Source organism: Asparagus officinalis, chromosome 8 (genome assembly GCF_001876935.1).
Source record: "Asparagus officinalis chromosome 8, Aspof.V1, whole genome shotgun sequence".
Taxonomy (NCBI): Eukaryota; Viridiplantae; Streptophyta; class Magnoliopsida; order Asparagales; family Asparagaceae; genus Asparagus; species Asparagus officinalis.
Window position 1 is genome coordinate 40,342,938 of NC_033801.1, and position 18,672 is coordinate 40,361,609.

Genomic DNA, 18,672 nt, shown 5'->3' on the forward strand with positions numbered 1-18,672 from the left:
TTCGGATCAATTTTCCTCTCTTTTATAATCAGGAAATCCAAATTGTATTCGAGATTGAGAGAGTTGTAAACATTCTTTTTCTGAGTCTGTCAGAGAGAATAAATCAAATAGAATTCTTTCATCTTTTTCTTATTACAAATTTTCCAACAAACATTGGTGTTTGTGTGATTTCCTTAGAGCCGAACAAGTGGTTTCAGTACAACACCAAATAGGGGCCTCTGGCTCTCCTTGATCAGTGGGTGATGAGCCCATATATATACCTAGATGAGAGGGGTAGAAGTGTAACTCTGGTCAAGCTAGGCTAACAAATAAATCGACAGGTAGCTTGACAGGTGTCGATTGCCTATGCGATGAGTCACTGTTGATTTGATATGATGGCAACTAAAGAGGTACCAAGGGAATGAGTCATGAAGACTCATGGCATGAGCAATGATGATGAAAGATAGCTGTTGGTGTGGAGTTTGAGGATAAACTGCCTCTCGATCCGGCACTACGAGCAGGTTATAAGTACCATCTTTTTTGTCAGTGTTGCAAGTTATCAACCAGGCTTTGAGTGAATGAGGATGGTCGACTTGAATGATGAGGTCGAGTGAGAACTTGTCTCGACTCGGCCTGGCTTAGGAAGGGTTGAGTGCCTTGGCTACCCAAGGGTGAGCTAATTTGATGACAATATGGGACACATGTTTACTCTAATAGGAGGATTTGCACTTAGTATAATTATGTCATAACATTGGGCCCTTTCGCTCGAACATGGGGTAGCCGAGTCTGAGCAAAATAGGACTATAGCTTCGCTAAGTTCCGAGGTGCATTTATGAGGGGTGCTGAAGAGTCTCTTCGGATGTGATGTTGCTGATGTTAGAGGATAATTCTAGGCTACCACCATATTGATTCTCGTGTGAGGATTGCAGGATAATTAAGACAAGAGATGCTTTGGTTCTGGAGCCATTGCCTCATATTCTATGAATGATCTCGGCCGTTGGCTAGGAACTAAGTCGATCACTACAATCTTACCACCTGTCGGCCCTTCTGTCTGTAAGTATGACTATTTAGATGTGAGAAACTTTGCCATTCACACAAATTTCCTAGACTCTTTGACTACAAAAGAACTCTGACCTTCAGATCTTCTTCTCCAGCAATCTCAAGCTCTAGAGAGAGTTGGAGGCCCAGAAGGCCGACCTGGAGAAGGTTCTTCTATTGTTAGCTGCTAAGGAGGATGAAATTGGCATCTAGAAGTGGAGTGAGGACAAATAGTGTCCAGAGGTAAAGATGCGGGGGAAGATGATTGACATATTGAAGACTTTGAATAGCAAGAAGTTGGTCAAGATCAACAAGCATAAGGAAGACCTTGGCCATCTCGAGCATGAGCTCCATGAATAGAATGATAGAATAAAATATCTACCCTAGAAGGTTGTGGCCAAGAAGTGAGAGAGGAATGACGCTAGCTCAATTGGATTGCCTGGCTACTTGGAGCTTGCACGCCGAGCTGAAGGAGGAGCAGATAGCTCATAAAAAGCTCAGGGAGGAGAGCACACGTGCTGCACGGGAGGTCGAACAGTAGTACGAGTCATCCCGTGCTGAGATCTAGGCCTTGCAAGGCTACCTCATTCATCTAGAGTTTGAGGCCCATTAGTTCAAGATTGCTGAAGGCTAACGCCACAACACTCTTAGATAGGTGGAGGTGGTGCTAACTTGCAATGCTGGCTATGACTACCTCGAGGCTCAACTTCCAAACGATATCAGGAATGACCCCGACCACTTCTATTATCCTCCGAGGGTGGCCAGTTACCCTTGATGCACTTTAGGAGATTGAGAAGCAAGAAGGGGGACTTACACTTGATGGCGGGGATGGTGACGAGGATGACGAAGAGTCGGTTGAGGAGACAGGTGAGGACTCGGCTCATGATAGTTGGGTGAGTCGATCGAAGGGAGAGGAGGTGAAGAGGTCAAGGCTGAGGTCAAGTCGACTCCACTTCCAACTGGCACTATTGCTACTCCTCCGAGTCTAACTCCTGCTGTTGGTATGGATCTGCCTACATCTCTTAGTCATGCTCATCTTCTGAGCTACCCCCTTAGGAGCCCTAATGTATCTTCTCTTTTTTTTTGCAGTACTTTTTTGTAGTGTAAATACTTTCTCATATATGAATAAAAAAGATAGTTTGTCAATTTGAACTATGTACGTTTAAGATTATGTTCATGTTGTATATTAAGAGTTTGCAATCCGATTTGAGTACAAGTTTGCTTTTGAGTCAAGGCAACTTTGTTACGTGTATGGCGTGTAGGATGACTCGTCTTCATGCCTTGGATTTACTCGCGATGACACCAAGGTCTTGAGTGCCTTACACTTAGGAAGATGCCAAGATCTTTTTGTCTTGGGTTTATCCTGAATAGGTACCAAGGACTTTTTCTTGATGATGAACCTTGGTTTTACTCATGAATATGATATGAAGGTCTTTATCATCGGAGTTGACTGAGTTGATGATGTGCCTTAGTTTTACCCTGAATAGGTACCAAGGACTTTTTGTCGAAGGTGTGCCTTGGTTTTACTCATGAGAATGATACCAATGTCTTTATTATCGGTGTTAACCGAGTTGATGAATGTCGAGTGGCGAAAACTACATAGAGGTACATACCATAAAATTATCTTATTTAAGAGAGCATCTTTAATTTGATTGCCTTGACGAGTTTTTCTAAAGCTGTATTATGACCAACTTGTCATTATATCCTTACAGTGAAATCTCTTAATTGTCGTAGAGCTTAGATGGAGATGACAACTTCTTACTCTAATGCTTGAATATAGGGGATGGTCCATTAAAGAGAGACAAAGAGGTCCCATGGTGGGCCCCAGGGATAATGTCCTGGGACTCAGCAGTGAGATTAATAGATAATCCTGAGTCAGCAATGGGGCTTAGGGTGGATATGGAGGAAGTGTATTCCCTCATCCCCTCAGGCGACTGATCCCCTGTTTAAGATAAGTGAGCTACAAAATAGACACGTTAGAGGACAAGAGTTGGGTTCTCCGGTGATTCCTCCAACAGTCAATTAAGTATAAAGCTTGTGTGGAAAATTAATAAACTGAATAAGTTCTAAAATATGTAGACGATGAAACTAATTAGCCAAGAATGGCATACTGTGGCCCCAAGGGGGTCTCTGGCTCTTCTTGATCAGTGGGTGATGAGCCAATATATATACCCATCTGAGAGAGGGTAGAAGTGTAACTCTGGTCGAGTCTAGGCAGATAGCTGAATCGGTAGGTAGTTTGACTGGTGTCGATTGCCTATGCGATGAGTCATCATTGATCTGATGTGATGGAGACTGAAGAGATACGTGAGGAGGAGGATGAGTCATGGATACTCGTGGCATGAGCAAGGATGATGATGAAAGAAGGCTGTTTGTGTGGAGTTCGAGGACAAACCGCCTCTTGATTCGGCTCTACGAGTAGGATGACAAGTACCCTTTTTTATCAACCTTGCAAGTTGTTGACCCAACTCTGACTGAATGAGGGTGGTCAACTTGAATTGTGAGGTCGAGTGAGAGCTCATCTCGACTCGGCCTGGCTCAAGATGTGTCGAGTGCTCTCACTACCTGAGGGTGAGCTGATATAATAATAATATGGGACATGTGTCGAATCCAAGAGGAGGATTTGCACTTGGTATAATTATTATCATAACAGATATTAAGTAGTTTGTGAGATGATATATTTTAGGAATAAACAGATATAAACAAGTTGCGACTCGAAATGATGTAAAAATCAACACCAGGCTTGATTTTAGCCTATTAAACATTAATGGTCTTGAGGCACCATCAAAGGTCACATGTGCCATCAATGGACTACAGTAAACATAATATATATTTCAAAAATGAGAAATTGAACCATCAATGGACTACACTCAACCATCAATGGTCGCTTCAATCATCGATGGACTATAGTTGACTGTTTGCGTAGAAAATTGTTTTCTTTATTGTATAACTCATTACAACTTTGATCGTTACAATAAGTTCAAAAAGATCGGTCTTTTTATAAGACTCTTTACATAATGAAAGAAATAAAAATTATAACTCTATCAAATAAACGTAGAGAGATCGTTTATCGGTCTTCTGTTTATGCGGGATCTTTGCCTATGCTGGGGACGTCAATATCCGTGGATCACCTTTGATATGGATCCGATTGATGGAAAATTCGGTAGGGCTTCGCCTTCGCCGAGGAAGTATTTAATTTGAAGCACTGAGATCGACCAAGCGAAATCAGTACTCTTCTCGAGATTAAGACCAAGCCTAATCTCAAGGAACGGTGGAATCGGGCTTTAGATCTTTCGAATAGCTCCTTCTTTATGCTGGAGTTCGCCGGGATCTCGCTAACCCTCGTTGAAATTCGTGGCTCTTAGCTCTGGAGTTCGACAGCACCTCCTCGTCTTGATAATAAATCTGCCCCTGTGAAATAAACCCATAGGCCTGTACTTATAGGCTTCGGTTGGGGGGTTTTCGGATGAGAATGATGGATTTGGTCTTATCTTTAGTTAATAATGGCCTAACCACGTTTGTAGATGAGATCAAGTCAGTTAGGAACCCCTAGAATGGATAAGACGTGCGAAAAACTGCTTTAAAATCGAAAGATGCATCCTGGGGTCGAAACAGCGCGGGGGACTCAGGTCGGACAAATACGACCTGCGCTTGCGCGGGTCGGTCAGATCTGACCAGCACTGGCGTGGGTCGGATTAATCTCACCCACGCCGGCACAGGTCGGATTTGTCCGAACCGTACGAGCACGAGGAATCCGGTCTTCTGTTGAACTTCTGTGTTTTCTGACTTTCTGGGACTTGTAGTTTCTCCCGTTTCATTTACTCGCCCGTCGTGTTGACTTGTACGCTCCGCGCGAGTTAATTGACGTGCATTGATTGACGCCAGTGTGCTGATTGGCGCGCGCGTATTGACCGTAGCGTGCAAGCTGAATGATGCGCGCGAGCTGATTGACGTGCGCGAGCTGAATGATACGCGCGTGTTGACTGACACGCGCGAGCTAAATGATGTGCATGTGTTGAACGACGCGTGCGAACTGATAGACGCACGTGAACTGATTGACGCGCGTGAGCTGAATGATGTGCGTGTGTTGATTGACGCACGCGAGCTGATTAATGCGCGCGTGTTGACCGACGTGCGCGAGCTAACTGGCACGCGCGAGCTGACTGTTGAGCGCATAGCTACTTTGTTCGTTGTTTTGCTTCATGCGCTTGTCGGCGTCAGATAATCCTCTTAGACTCGGCTAACGACGTTTATCGTCTTCTCTTTGTCTCGAGCTGTGTGCGGACACCTATATGCATTTTTAGACGCCTACAGATACCCCCTCCAAAGTATTTCAGACTCATTCTTTTATAGAGGAGTCTGGAATGCTTTGGATATGATAGTCCCCTACCTTTAGTCGGTGTCAAAGGACCTGTGAACTGCTTCAATTCTTGACTTCTTCAGTCTTCAGTCTATCCAGTGTTTTGTCGAATAGATGAAGTTCTTCCGGCACTGCGTTTATCGTCTGATCGTTGTCAAAATCTTGAATTAAAGTTGGTGTATAAGTTTCTGAACTTAGCTCATGTCATTGAGTCGACTTTGAACTGATCATCTTTATCAGAAATTCATATCTGAATGCGATTGAACTCCCTGAAATCATCATTTGCCTTATTTTGGCGAGATTGCTGATACGTTGACCGACATCGATCTTTACTGTAACGCGTTGTGCGACGTTGACTTTTGTTGTAGTCTACACAGTTTAAGCTCTTAAGGTGTTGGAGCGTGGCGGTCCCAAATGCTGGGGCTGCAGGACCAACTTGTTAAAGCTGATTCATCTGCATGTATGAATCTTATCCTGATGTTGTTGGATACTAAAGTCACGAGACCAACTAACAGAGCTGGTGCGTTAATGACTCATATTTATAGAATTTTTGGCAAATTCTCAGCCATCAACGGGTTTGATGAGCCTTTACCGACTACCGTTTGAGTCGGACTAGCATGCAGATTGTTTAAGTCTATTCCGCATGTGACGTTGTGCTAAGAGAATTAACTCACTTAGACTTGGTGCTATGACTTTGAATACATAAACTTCACCATTTTTTATGGGAATATGGCATCCGGCAACGTGTATTAGGCGCTGACTCATCCCTACTTAGGATTCGGGGTAAAAATCCCCAGACTTGAATTCTGGTGTCTTCTTCAATCGGTAAAAGACTAAACCGACAACGCGTATTAGACGTTGACTTATTCCTGCTTAGGATTCGGGAAAAAATTCCCCACGCGTGTAAGACATGGATTATGGTGTTATTAATAACAACCTGCCACAATGTCGAATATATGGGTTTTTGTCCTTTTTACGGCAAAAGACTAACCGACAACACATGTTAGGCGCTGACTTATCCATACTTAGGCTTCGGGATCAAATTCCACAGACTGAGATTCTGGTATCTTTTTCAATCGGTGAAAGACTAAACCGGTAACGCGTGTCAGGTGTTGACTTATCTCTATTTAGGAGTCGAGATAAAGTTTCCCACGCATGTAAGGCGCGGATTTTGGCATTATTAATAACGGTCTGCCATAATGTCGAATATGTGGGCTTCTGTTTTTTTTTACGGAAAAGACTAACCGGTAATGCGTGTTAGGCACTGGCTTATCTCTACTTAGGCTTCGAGATCAAATTCCCCAAACTGGGATTCTGGTGTTATTAATAACAACCTACCACAATATCGAATATGTGGGCTTTTATCATTTTCGCAGCAAAAGACTAACCGACAACGCATGTTAGGCGCTGACTTATCCCTACTTAGGATTCATGATAAAATTCCCCGCGTGTGTAAGACGCGGATTTTGAAGTTATAATGTTGAAATATTGTGTCTTCTCTTAGGGTAAAGATAAACCCAAAATGGTAGAGGAAGAATTTTATATTCTATCTCTCGAAATTAAAGAGGAAGAATTTTATATTCTATCTCCAGTGCAGAGGAGATTCAAAGTGGGATCTCCACTTTGAGAATCTAAAGACAGTGAGATCTTCACTTCGAGAATTAAAAAGATTCGGATAATCCTAATTGTCGAAAGGTTTGATTACCGAACTAAAGGTGAATTTCTCGTTTATCGAGAGTGAATTCTGATTTTAACCTTAACTGTAGGAAGGTTTGACCAAACGGGAGTTTGAGGTGACTCTAACTGTAGGAAGGTTTGATCACTCGATTTTAAAGTTGATCTCTCATTCATTGGAAGAATCGAGAGGGGATTTTAGTTTTGGCCCTAACTGTAGGAAGGTTTGATCGAGCGGGAGTTTGAGGTGACACTAACTATAGGAAAGTTTTGTTAGACCCTAGAGGAGGGGGGGGGGGGTGTAGGGTCTTAAGACAATAATTGTGCAATAAAAATTAAGACAAGCAAATACCACAAAATATAATGCTAAAATAAAGGAGATAAGATAGAAATCGTTATCCAAATGACACGCGATGTGTTCACGAGGTTCGGCTCTCTAGCCTACGTCCCCGCTCCCCACTCTCGAGGAGAATCCACTATACAACCCGGTTTAGAAGCTGGAACTTCTTCTACACAGCGATCTCCACGAGATCTCACGACACAATTGATCTCCACGAGATCTCACGACACTGTTGATCTCCACTAGATCACCACACAATCAATGGTAGCAAATAAAGAATTTCTCTCTCTTACAACAGCCCTATGGCACTACCACATAATTGATCTATTACAGCGGTTAAGGTACAACGGTTTTAACTATTGCGTTAGATATCTATCGCAACGGTTTACAATACGTAATGCAACAGTTTATAAAAAACGTTGCCAAAGGCCTAATAATTGTCCCTGGACCTAATAATTATTCCTGGGCTTCGGGAGCAAGTTTTTAAAGCCCACGGCCTGACCGATTAACGAAAAATCTCTCTCTCAAATCTAGAAGACTTTTGGCCCTGGCCGCTTAACGAAATCCATAAAATTTTCCGCTCCCTAAAATCGCCGTGGCCAAGATCAACATATAATCGTCGATCTCATCATTGAATCTCATCTCTGCTCTCTTCACCTGGATTTCGATTTCGAAAACCCTAGAATTCTTCTTTGAGTCCACGAGCAAGGTCGATTTGATACAAGGGAAGCCCTAGCTATCCTCTCAACCTCGATCTTCATCCAATCTCAAGTAAGTTCGTGATTATTTAAGTATGTTTTTAGAAATTTCTGCGTGGATCGATTGATTTTCAGAAAAAAATATGTTAGATTGCTAAACATATTCAAGTGTTTGTTGATTTATGAACTCAAGTTTATCCAAAATTGCTGATTTTAAACACTTGATTTTCCTTGGTTGCAATTTGCAGCTTACATCACTTATAGATACAAGACCTAATTCTTATAATTTGTCCATTATTTTAGGGCGGATTTGGTGCCAGCATATGTTAGACTACTTCGTGATATTGAGGCTGAAGTACGCATATCAAGTTTTGCCAGATCTTGGACCCACAGCTTGCAATTGGTTCTTGTGGTCTGTGGTAGAAATTTGATGAATCAAATAGATAATCAGTTTACTGCACTTTCACCTTTACTTGGTACTCTCTAATTCATTACCTAGTTCTCTTCCTTTGTTACTCATATTTGGGTGGAGGTGCTACTTATCTTTTTGGTTTAAGGGGCCTCGATGATTTCTTAAGCGTGAGACTTTTACCATTTTACTTATGTGATTAGCGTTTCTCTTTACCATCAATGTGCAGATCCTAGAGGGGCTCCTTAAATTGCCAGAGAATAAACAGTGTGCTGATTGCAAGGGAAAGTAAGTACATACTTACATTTTGAAATCTTAATTTCCATTTCAGTTGTGGCATTCCAAGTAGTATAATGATGAACAAGGTTTTCTAATGTCAATAAATAAGTTAATTTACCATTTAGTAACAGGTTGAATGGATTATTGCCTTTTGCCATTCCAATTCTTGATAAAAGCAATAGAATATGTTGTAATGATACATTATACTGCACTTAATTCCTTCTCTATTTATTCAATGAAAGTTTAAAGTAATTTTGTTTTATAATCTGTATTGTGTGATTCAGAACTCTCTTATTAGTGAACATCTTCCCTTTCGACATTACTCCCATCAGGACATTTTTTTGATAATCTAGCAAGTACACTACTATTAGTAATTTACCTTTGTACAAAGGATGTCAGTCTCCTCGATCTTCACAAGGCTGAAAATGATTCTTATCTCCTGCTCGGTAGGTAGAAAAGGAACGAAGCATGTGAAGCCTAATTTTTTTCTTAAAAGAATGTCCTAGGCTGGTTCTATTCTCTTTCAGCGGTTTAAGATCCGCCTAATTGCTGGGAAAAAATGCACTAATAAGTGGACAATATATTGTCTTCAGATCTTCTTGATGTGGACATGAGCCATTGAAAACTGTTGGACTGTTTATCTTCTTTAACTTGTAGGCTTGTTCAAATACTTAGGGATCACGTCTGTTTGAATAGTAAAGTGCTAGTTTAGCTGCTTTACTGTGGCCATTTGAGTATTATCTGTATAGAGATAGTCTTACCCCAAGAGCTAAGCTGGAAGGCATGTATAGACTTGCCATAGTAAAATCTGGAAGATTCTAGTTTGGTCTGTCACATTGAAAGAAGAATATTGTGAAGTTGTGACAATTCTCCCTGCAGAAGTCAGCTATCTTTTGGTTGTCTATCTCTTCCTTTTGTTACTTTTTCTCTTAGGAGATTAACTAAAGTGACGTTCAATGTGCCTTTTGTACCAATCGACTAGACCTTCTAATTCATCTATTGCCACTTACTTGAAGACAAAGGAGTATATATTTACCCGTTGATAGAACCTTCTATTCAAATACTAATACTTTTTCTAGTCATACTTACTAATCAAAGGCTTCCTGGTGAGGCATTTACACCATACACTTTTTGAGATTTCACATTATTAGATCCATATGTATTATATTGTTTAGATTGTAAGATTCAAATTGTGTAATGATGTTGGATTTTAGGATCCAGCCCATTGTGAACAGGTTTTTCTGAGTGTTGTAAAAACTGTAAAAGGGATCATGATATCTTTCACCTTGGAATTTCCAATGTTATATTTCAAGTTTAGTTTGTACTTCTTGATGCTGACCATGACTTATCTTTTTGCAGAGGTCCACGATGGGTAAGTGTGAACTTAGCTTACTTTCAAGTTTGCTTACACGATTGAAAGTCAACTTAGCTTTCCTCTGTCTAGGAATGCGAATGAGTCACTGAAATGCAACATATACTTGCCTCAGCTCTGATTTGTCAAACTAGTATCTATTAGAATTTTGATGCATCTCAATAACTGCTTCGTGTCAACTGCAGGTAAGATCTGCAACCCTGGACACATGGCTTCCAGAGCAGGTTGCATTTATTCAATGTAATTCTTTGCACCTTTTAGCTACTTCAAATTACATGTAGTATGCGATATGTTTTTATACTCGTGCTTATTGTATAGACATTTGTATTGGCACATGTTTGGGGTGGCTGATTTGTTTTAATTGGCACTGGTCATTCACAGCAATGGGAAATGAAAAGGCAAATAGCTATTGGGAAGCAGAACTACCTCCAAACTATGACAGAGTTGGAATAGAGAACTTCATTTGTGCAAAGTACGCTTGCTTCTAATTCTAATTTTCTTGTACTGTGATTCTTCATAGTTCTACTTAAGATTTGTATAGCTGGATGCGGTAGCCTGAAAAATAGTTCAATCGCCAGATATGAAGATAAAAGATGGATACCTAGAAATTCTACTACAAGATCACATTTACAGTATGGAGAAGAGAAGGTTTCTGAATATAAGGAAAAGCCTGATGATAGGCGTGCACAAGGTTCTATTAATAAAGCAGATTCTCCTGGGGAGCACAAAAGCCCTAAGCAACAGGGTCCAAAGAAAACCAGCCTAGTAGTCCCAAAGTTACCTACTCCGGTAAGACATGTACGATCTTGTTTATTGTCTATAGTTTATTTATTTTTATTCTCAGATATAGATTCGTGAATATGATCTTTGCGAATGAATCTTTTTTATGTTTGATAGCTTGATTTCTGGTGAGTTTATCATGGTAGAAAATTGCTTGAAGTGGAATCCTGTTATGTAGATTACTCTCTTAATAGGCTTAATTAAGTAAGTAATCTTTAATTGCCAAACATAAAAAGGAAAAAAGAACTAACCCTTCATTTTCACTAACCAATCTAAACAGAATTTATTTATTTTAACCCCTCACGCCTATAGGTGTAACAAATTATGATTTACAAATTATGATCAAATTGACCAACACCCAACACAGATCTCTAACCCAATTCTAAAAAAAATCCAAACAAATCACAATTTTTATTAATGCATGTATTCTCGAAAATGTATTCGTTTTAGTAAGCTATTGATGAGAAACATCTGGCTTCTATTTTTAACTTGAACTTAAATTATTGTTTTGGACGATGGAACTTCGCTTCTATATACGCATATGCTACTTCTCTATCTGAGAGTCCCATATTGTTGATGGTTTTCTAGTTATAGTTTATACTATAAATAGTAGCATGTATACCACCAAAATGGGATCAGGTATAACCTCAATTTATTATATCAATTTTATGCAATTACTATTGTTGCAAATACTTTCTCTTATAAAAAAGTACCTGGTAAGAAATGGTTTGTTTGAACTTAATTCCTGTGAGATCATGATGGATGGTGCATAATTTGTTGAGTCTGATGTCCAATTATGGTATGTTTTTGTAAAAGGAAAAAAAATCCATTGTTCGAGTACAACAGGTCTTTGTGCTATGAACTTTTTTAGCATGTTATTTGTGATCCATTCAGAATATTTTCTACATGGTAGCTTTTAATATAATCTGATATCATTTACATGATCAGGTGTTTAAAAGAATCCTCAAAGCATATGCAACAAAACTTTATTCTCGATTACCCAAGGGGGGTTCAGGGCTCGTTGCAGTTGCTACTGGTACAAATGGGCAAATCAAGGTTATGTAAGCGCTCTTTTACTTGTTGCTTGTAAGTAACAATTCTTTTTGAAATTCTCTGATTTTGTTATGTAAGTTTACACTTGTATTAATAAATCAATTACTTCCCTAAATTGCAGGTTCCTAGTGAGTATTTGACAGGTTCCTAGTGAAATTGGCGAAATTGGCGATTGAGGCTGACAGGTTCCTAGTGAGTATTTGACATTGAGGCACAAGTTTTTGGAAACAAATAGAGAATATAAAGTCTTTGTCCGAGAAGTTTCATGTTTTGTAATCAAATGTTGATGTTGTTTGAATATTAGTTCGGTACGATATTTTCTGAGTTGAAATGTTGGTAGTGTGGATTTTATACTTTGTAGTTTTTATACTATACCGATGTATGTTGGCACTTATCATTATGGTTGATTATGCTCAACATTTTCACTTTGATATTGTGTATTTAAATTTGACTTGGGCCATGTTCTTAAAAAGATTGTCCAGGTAATTGAATACTATATGATTTTGACGTAGGGAACCAAGAACAACTCAATCGGAGCCGTTGCAATAGCTCAATCAAAAACGCTGCAATAGCTCGATCAAAACTGTTGCGATAGCTCTATCCAAACCGTTGTGTTAGGTCTTTTAAAACTACTGTAATAGCTAAAAAACCGTTGCAGTAGCTTGAAAACCGTCGCAATAGCTCAATCAAAACCGCTGCAGTAGCTTAAAAACCGTCGCAATAGCTCAATCAAAACCGTTGCAATGGCTTAAAAACCGCTTGCCTTTTAAAACCGTTGCGTTAGATGCGGGGGCAACGGTTCAAAAAACCATCACAATAGAGTTCAAAACCGTTACGGTAGAGGTAGGGCAACGGCAGCATATGAGGCGGTTTGAGAACCGTCGCACTTGCTCAAGGGCGACGGTTCCATGGCTAGCGCAACGGTTTTGAACCGTTACGTTAGAGCAAATATGTGGTAGTGTGGTAAGGAGAGAGATTGCACTTGAAGCTTTGGATGTGGGATGTGCAAGTATAAAACAAGGAATTGTATTTTGAAAGTTTAAGGCTCTTGAACTCAAGAATTAAACACAATTGATTTTTCTCTTGCAAAGTTGGTAGGAAAAATAAATGGGGTAGTTGGGTATTTATAGTGCAAAATAACAGCAGCCAAAACCCCAAAGAAATCATCAAAATACTCCAAAATCCGGTTTTCTGAAACTAGCTGTTACTGTGCAACGGCTCTCTGATAAGTTGACTTATGAGTCGACTTATGAGTCAGCTTATATGTGTCGACTCAGCAGAAGAAAAATCGCAACTAGGCTGCACTTCGTGAGTCGACCTATGAGTCGACTTATGAGTCGACTGAACATGCACAGACAAGATTTGCATAGGAAAACTAAACTTAAAAACATGTTTAAAAATATCAGATAAATTCTAAAAAAATATGAAACTTTAGGAATAGTTTATAATCATTTTGATAAACTTGTTTGAAAAGGAATTTTGCAAAAAGGTCCTCATATTTATGAAAAACATCATTTTGACAAAAGTACCAAAATACAAGTTTTGAAAGTGTGCAAGTGTGTGTGATATCCCGAATAGCTTCAAATAAAATCTACAACTACTTGCCTACAATCTAGCACTAGAGAGAAAAGAAAAACTAACAAATATCCTCACATAGAATAACATTTCTTTGAGTCTTGATATTGCTTTGATTTGATGAAGCTTTCACTTGTATATGTTGTTCTTGATTAACATTTGCTTCATCACATTGCCTCCACCTTCTATAAATATTGACGTTGTAACTCATATTCCATCCAATCCTCCATAAATGTTACTAACAAGCTTGATAAACATATTAACTATAATATCACTCAACAAACAATTAGTACCGATAATGGTAGTTGTAAATTATCATCAAAACATAAGGACTAATAATCTCCCCCTTTTTGATGATGACAACCAACCATTATTTATGAGCTTAATAAATATAGCTCATAGATAGGTGCTCCCCTATCTATGAGCTCCCCCTTACTATGTTCACAAATGAGGACAAATGAGGAGATTTCTCTCCCCCTTTGTCACCATCAAAAAGTGGGGAAATAAAAAGAGAAACATACTTAAATACATAAAATATACCTCAAGTGTTGGTCCTCACGTATCACCTCCCTCAAGTGCTCGGAATTACCACCTCTCACTAGGTCACCAACACCACTTCTCTCAGTATCGACTACGTCCTCACCACACACTCCTCTTAGCAATTTGTATGTGCTTAAGCATGTTATGAAAATGAGGCATATATAATATGTGACCAAGCAAACAAGCAAGCAAAAAGATTTTTAAATAATGCATAGGCCCAAACCATTTCTTATGCGACAAAAATCTTCTTCACTAAGAGGTTTGGTAAAGATGTCCGCTAATTGAGATTTAGTATCAATATGAATAAGGGAAACATCTTTTCGCTCTACATGATCACGTAAGAAATGGTGACGTACATCAATATGCTTGGTTCTAGAGTGTAAAATGGAATTTTTGGAAATGTTTATAGCACTAGTGTTATCACAAAAAAATTTTGTATTTTGAAAATGCAAGTCATAATCAACCAAACTTTGTTTCATCCATAAAAGTTGGGCACAACATAAGCCGGCGGTAATGTATTCCGCTTCCGTAGTGAACAAGGCAACACAATTTTGTTTCTTAGAAGCCCAAGAGATAAGAGAGTTACCCAAGAATTGACATGTACCACTCATACTCTTACGATCTACCTTACAACCGGCAAAGTTGGCATCACAAAAACCATAAAGATCAAAAGAGATGCTTTTAGGATAAAATAAACCAAGATCAATAGTACTATTTACATATTTAATAATTCTTTTAACCGTAAGTAAATGAGATGTTTTAGGAGAAGCTTGAAAACGTGTGTTTGGGTCAAAAGTTGATATTTTCATTAGTGACGAACTCATTACAATTTCAGCCATTACAATAAGTTCAAAAAGAAAGAAAGTCGATCTTTTTATAAGATCTCCTTTACACAATAAAAATAAAGATTACAACTCTTGTCAAACAGCACAACGGATGTTTATCACCCGCTGCTTGCGTGGGAACTTTGTCTGTGCCGGGGACGTTAATATCCGTGGACCGCACGGATCAGATCCGGTTGACAGATTAGTGATCAAAACTCTTACTTCACGAAGGAAGTAATCGCTGCAGCGGTGATCTCGACCAAGCGAGATCACGGCTCTTCTCGAGATTTAAGACCAAGCTTAAATCCGGAGGAATGGGGGACAGGTCTCAGATCTCTCAAACTCCACTATTCATGCACAGGAGATCGCCGAGATCTAGCTAACCCTCTCTGAAATTCGTGGCTATGCACTCGAGAAACCGGCAGCACCTCGCCCTCTTGATCTTCTCGCCACTCAAAAATGAACACTCGAGCTCTTATTTATAGGCTTGGTTGATGGTTTTTTTCAATTCAAAACGAGGGATCCCCTCTATCTTCAGTTAACAACTGCATAACCACTGTATCGATCAGTTGGAACGCCCAAATCCCAAAAGAATCCATAAAAGAACCGAAAAAACCGATTCTGACCAATTCACCGAAGTGGCTCGACCTTGGCCGAGCCACCAAATGGTGGCTCGGCCTGGCAATAAACCACTCAAATGGTGGCTCAGCCCGGCCAAACCACTAAAATGTGGTGGCCCGTGCCGAACAACTGGTCTGACCGGATAATTTCGACGCATCCCGGTCGCCAGAGGCTTTCGTGGTTTTCTAGAGTTCGGCTCGTTCCGTCGTTACGCGTATTTCGTCATTTCATTGATCTGTACGTTGTTTTGGTGGCCGATGAGCGTGCGGGCCACTTGGTTTGCCGATTTGGTGGCTGGTGAGTATACGGGCCACTTGGAGGTGACCGATGAGCACGCAGGCCACTTGGTTCGCTGATTTGGTGGCTGGTGAGTACACGGGCCACTTGGAGGTGGCCGGTGAGTGCATAGGCTATTCGCTTCGCCGTTTCGCTTCATGTGTTCATCGGCATCGGATAATCCTCTTAGACTTAGATAATGGCGTTCATCACCTTCTCTCTGTCTCGAGCTGTGTGTGGATACCTATAGGCACTTTTAGACGCCTACAGATACCCTCTCCAAAGTATTTCAGACTCATTCTTTTATGGAGGAGTCTGGAATGCTTTGGATATGATAGTCCTCCGCCTTTAGTCGGTGTCAAAGGACCTGTGAACTGTTTCAATTCTTGACTTTCTCAGCCTTCAGTCTATCCAATGTTTTGTCGAATAGATGAAGTTCTTTCAGCACTGTGTTTATTGTCTGATCGTTGTCGAAGTCTCGAATCGGAATTGGTGAGTTAGTTTTGGCTCGTGTCATTGAGTTAACTTTGAACTGATTATCTTTGTCGCAACGCGTTGACTGGCGTTGACCTAGGGCTATGCGTTGCTCGGCGTTGGCCTTAGGGTTTTGTATCGATCGACGTTGACTTTCATCGCAACGCGTTGACTGGTGTTAACACAGTTTATACTCGTACGTTTGCTAGAGTATACACAGTTTAAGCTCTTAAGGCATTGGAGCATGGCAGTCCCAAATATTAGGCTGTAGGACCAACTATTAAAACTGATTCATCTGCACGTGTGGATCTTATCCCGAATTTGTTGGGTGTCCAAGTCACGAGACCAACTAATAGGGCTGGTGCGCCAGTGACTTTCGCATATATAGGATTTTTGGCAAACCCTCAGCCATCAACGGGTTTGATGAGCCTTTACCGACTACCGTTTGCGTCGGACTAGCATGTGAATTGTTTAAGTCCGTTCCGCATGTGACGTTATGCTAAAAGAGTTAACTCTTTTAGTGCTACGATATTGAATACGTAGACTTCATCTTTCTCAGCAAAAGTGTGTTCGAAAATCATAGTGGAGGTTTAGTGTTTATCACTTTGTTCGTAATGATCAGGTTATCCCTAAGAAAATTACATGTAGCATTTTTCTGGGAACTTCCCGTTACATGAATCATCCACCCCCAGCTTCCCTTGCAGAACTGGGTCTGACATTGTACTCCGTTACATGATCGGGTTATCCTTAAGAATATTACATATAAAAATTCTCCAGGAACTTCCCGTCAAAGGTAGGAAACAGTTTAGACTCATATACCTATTGGAGTATTAAGAAGCAATTTATACTCGTATACTCTTCGGAGTGTCGCCACTCTCATTGGGCTTAGTTTAGTGTTATGACACCGGCTTCAACCAAGGTTTGGATGGTATTCTTGAGAGCGAAGCAAGCCTTGGTAGGGTGAAGGATCCTCCTATGGTATGCACAATACTTTGGATCCGAAATGTTATCAGCTTCCTCCTAATTTGCGATAGGTGGCAGCTTGATCTTGTTGTTTTCAAGAAGAGATTCAAAAATGGCTGGAACGTCTTCATCCTTGAAAGAGTACTCTTTTTGGAGTATCGGATCCGAAGTCTTTTGCTATCTCTGAGATTGTTGTTGTGACGTTTGATTAGCATCAGTAGCTGTTGCAGGTGCCTTCCCCTTGCAACGGGAGACGAAGCTTGAATTCAGAGGATTAGCCATCGGTTGGCTTCTCTCGGCTTGTTTCCTTCTGAGGAAGCGTTCGGCCCGCTCTCCGTGCATCTTCAGCTCTTTTCAGGTATTGGAGGGTGCTACTCCCATAACTTCCAACACATCCAAAGAGAGGTTGTTGTGACAGGTTTGAAGGATGAAGTCCTCTGTGACCGGATCTCGGCAATTCATCGCCTTATTCCGGAAGTGCTTGACGAAGTCGTCGACCATCTCGTCATATTTTTTCTTCTTATCAAAGAGTGTCCTGATTAACACCTCGGCATCATCATCAAAGAAGTGAGCGAGGAACAGGCTTTCCAGATCTTTCCATTTATTGATACTTACGGATTTAAGACGGCGGTACCAATCGAAGGCGGGCCCGCGAAGGGTGCCAACGAATGACCGAACCATCAAAGATTCATTGCTGGAGATCATATTCAAGTGAGACTTGAAATAGATCAGATGTTACATGGGCGAACCCTTCCCGTCAAATGGCGTGAAGTTAATCAGGTTGAACTTCGTCGGGTATACTATTGAATCCCACTTCCTCGGTCGGATAGGGACATGGAATGCCGGCATTTTTCATCTCTCGAGCAGACATCAAAGTGTTGATTTTGCTCTCGAGATCTTTTATTTTCTCATCCTCGCTCGTATTAGGCCTTGGTCGATTTTTAAGAGGAATAACGGGGCCACTCCCAGTGTTGTCGTTTTTAGTAAGACCACCCCTAGTGTTTTGGTTAACAGGAGGATCATCTACATTGATGTGTTTATCCACGTCTGAATCGCTAGCTGCTTGGCTAACATTGCTACGACGACTGGATTCACCTATCTGATTCGACAGGGCCCGGATTGTTGGTCATGCTCTTGTCTCATTTCCTGCATAGCCATTTCCATTTTGATTTTGAATGCTTGCTTCTGCTTGGCTAGAGCATCCTCGACCATTTTGGCTACTTCCTCGGTGTTAATCATAAACACTTCACGGGATTGTCCCAGACTGGATATTGTATTATCAGAAGCGATTGCCGACTTAGCATCCGATGCTTCATCATCCGATGATAACCCTCTCTGCATTCTCTGGTAGTCCCTGCGTCTAGTGGTCCCTGCGCGTAGCTGAGTCAAACGATGCGATACGAGGGGGTTAGAACTA

The 18,672-nt window shown here is 40.6% G+C and overlaps 1 protein-coding gene across 1 annotated transcript; it reads left to right on the forward strand.

The window, feature by feature from the left end:
• LOC109821161 (arf-GAP with GTPase, ANK repeat and PH domain-containing protein 1-like) lies at nt 1,433–12,413 on the forward strand. Its single transcript, XM_020387351.1, has 10 exons — nt 1,433–1,554; nt 8,393–8,565; nt 8,702–8,786; nt 8,830–8,863; nt 10,137–10,149; nt 10,300–10,389; nt 10,531–10,621; nt 10,728–10,938; nt 11,878–11,990; nt 12,126–12,413. Exons 1-10 carry the CDS (start codon nt 1,433–1,435, stop codon nt 12,184–12,186), a joined length of 993 nt encoding a protein of 330 aa, XP_020242940.1. The 3' UTR covers nt 12,187–12,413.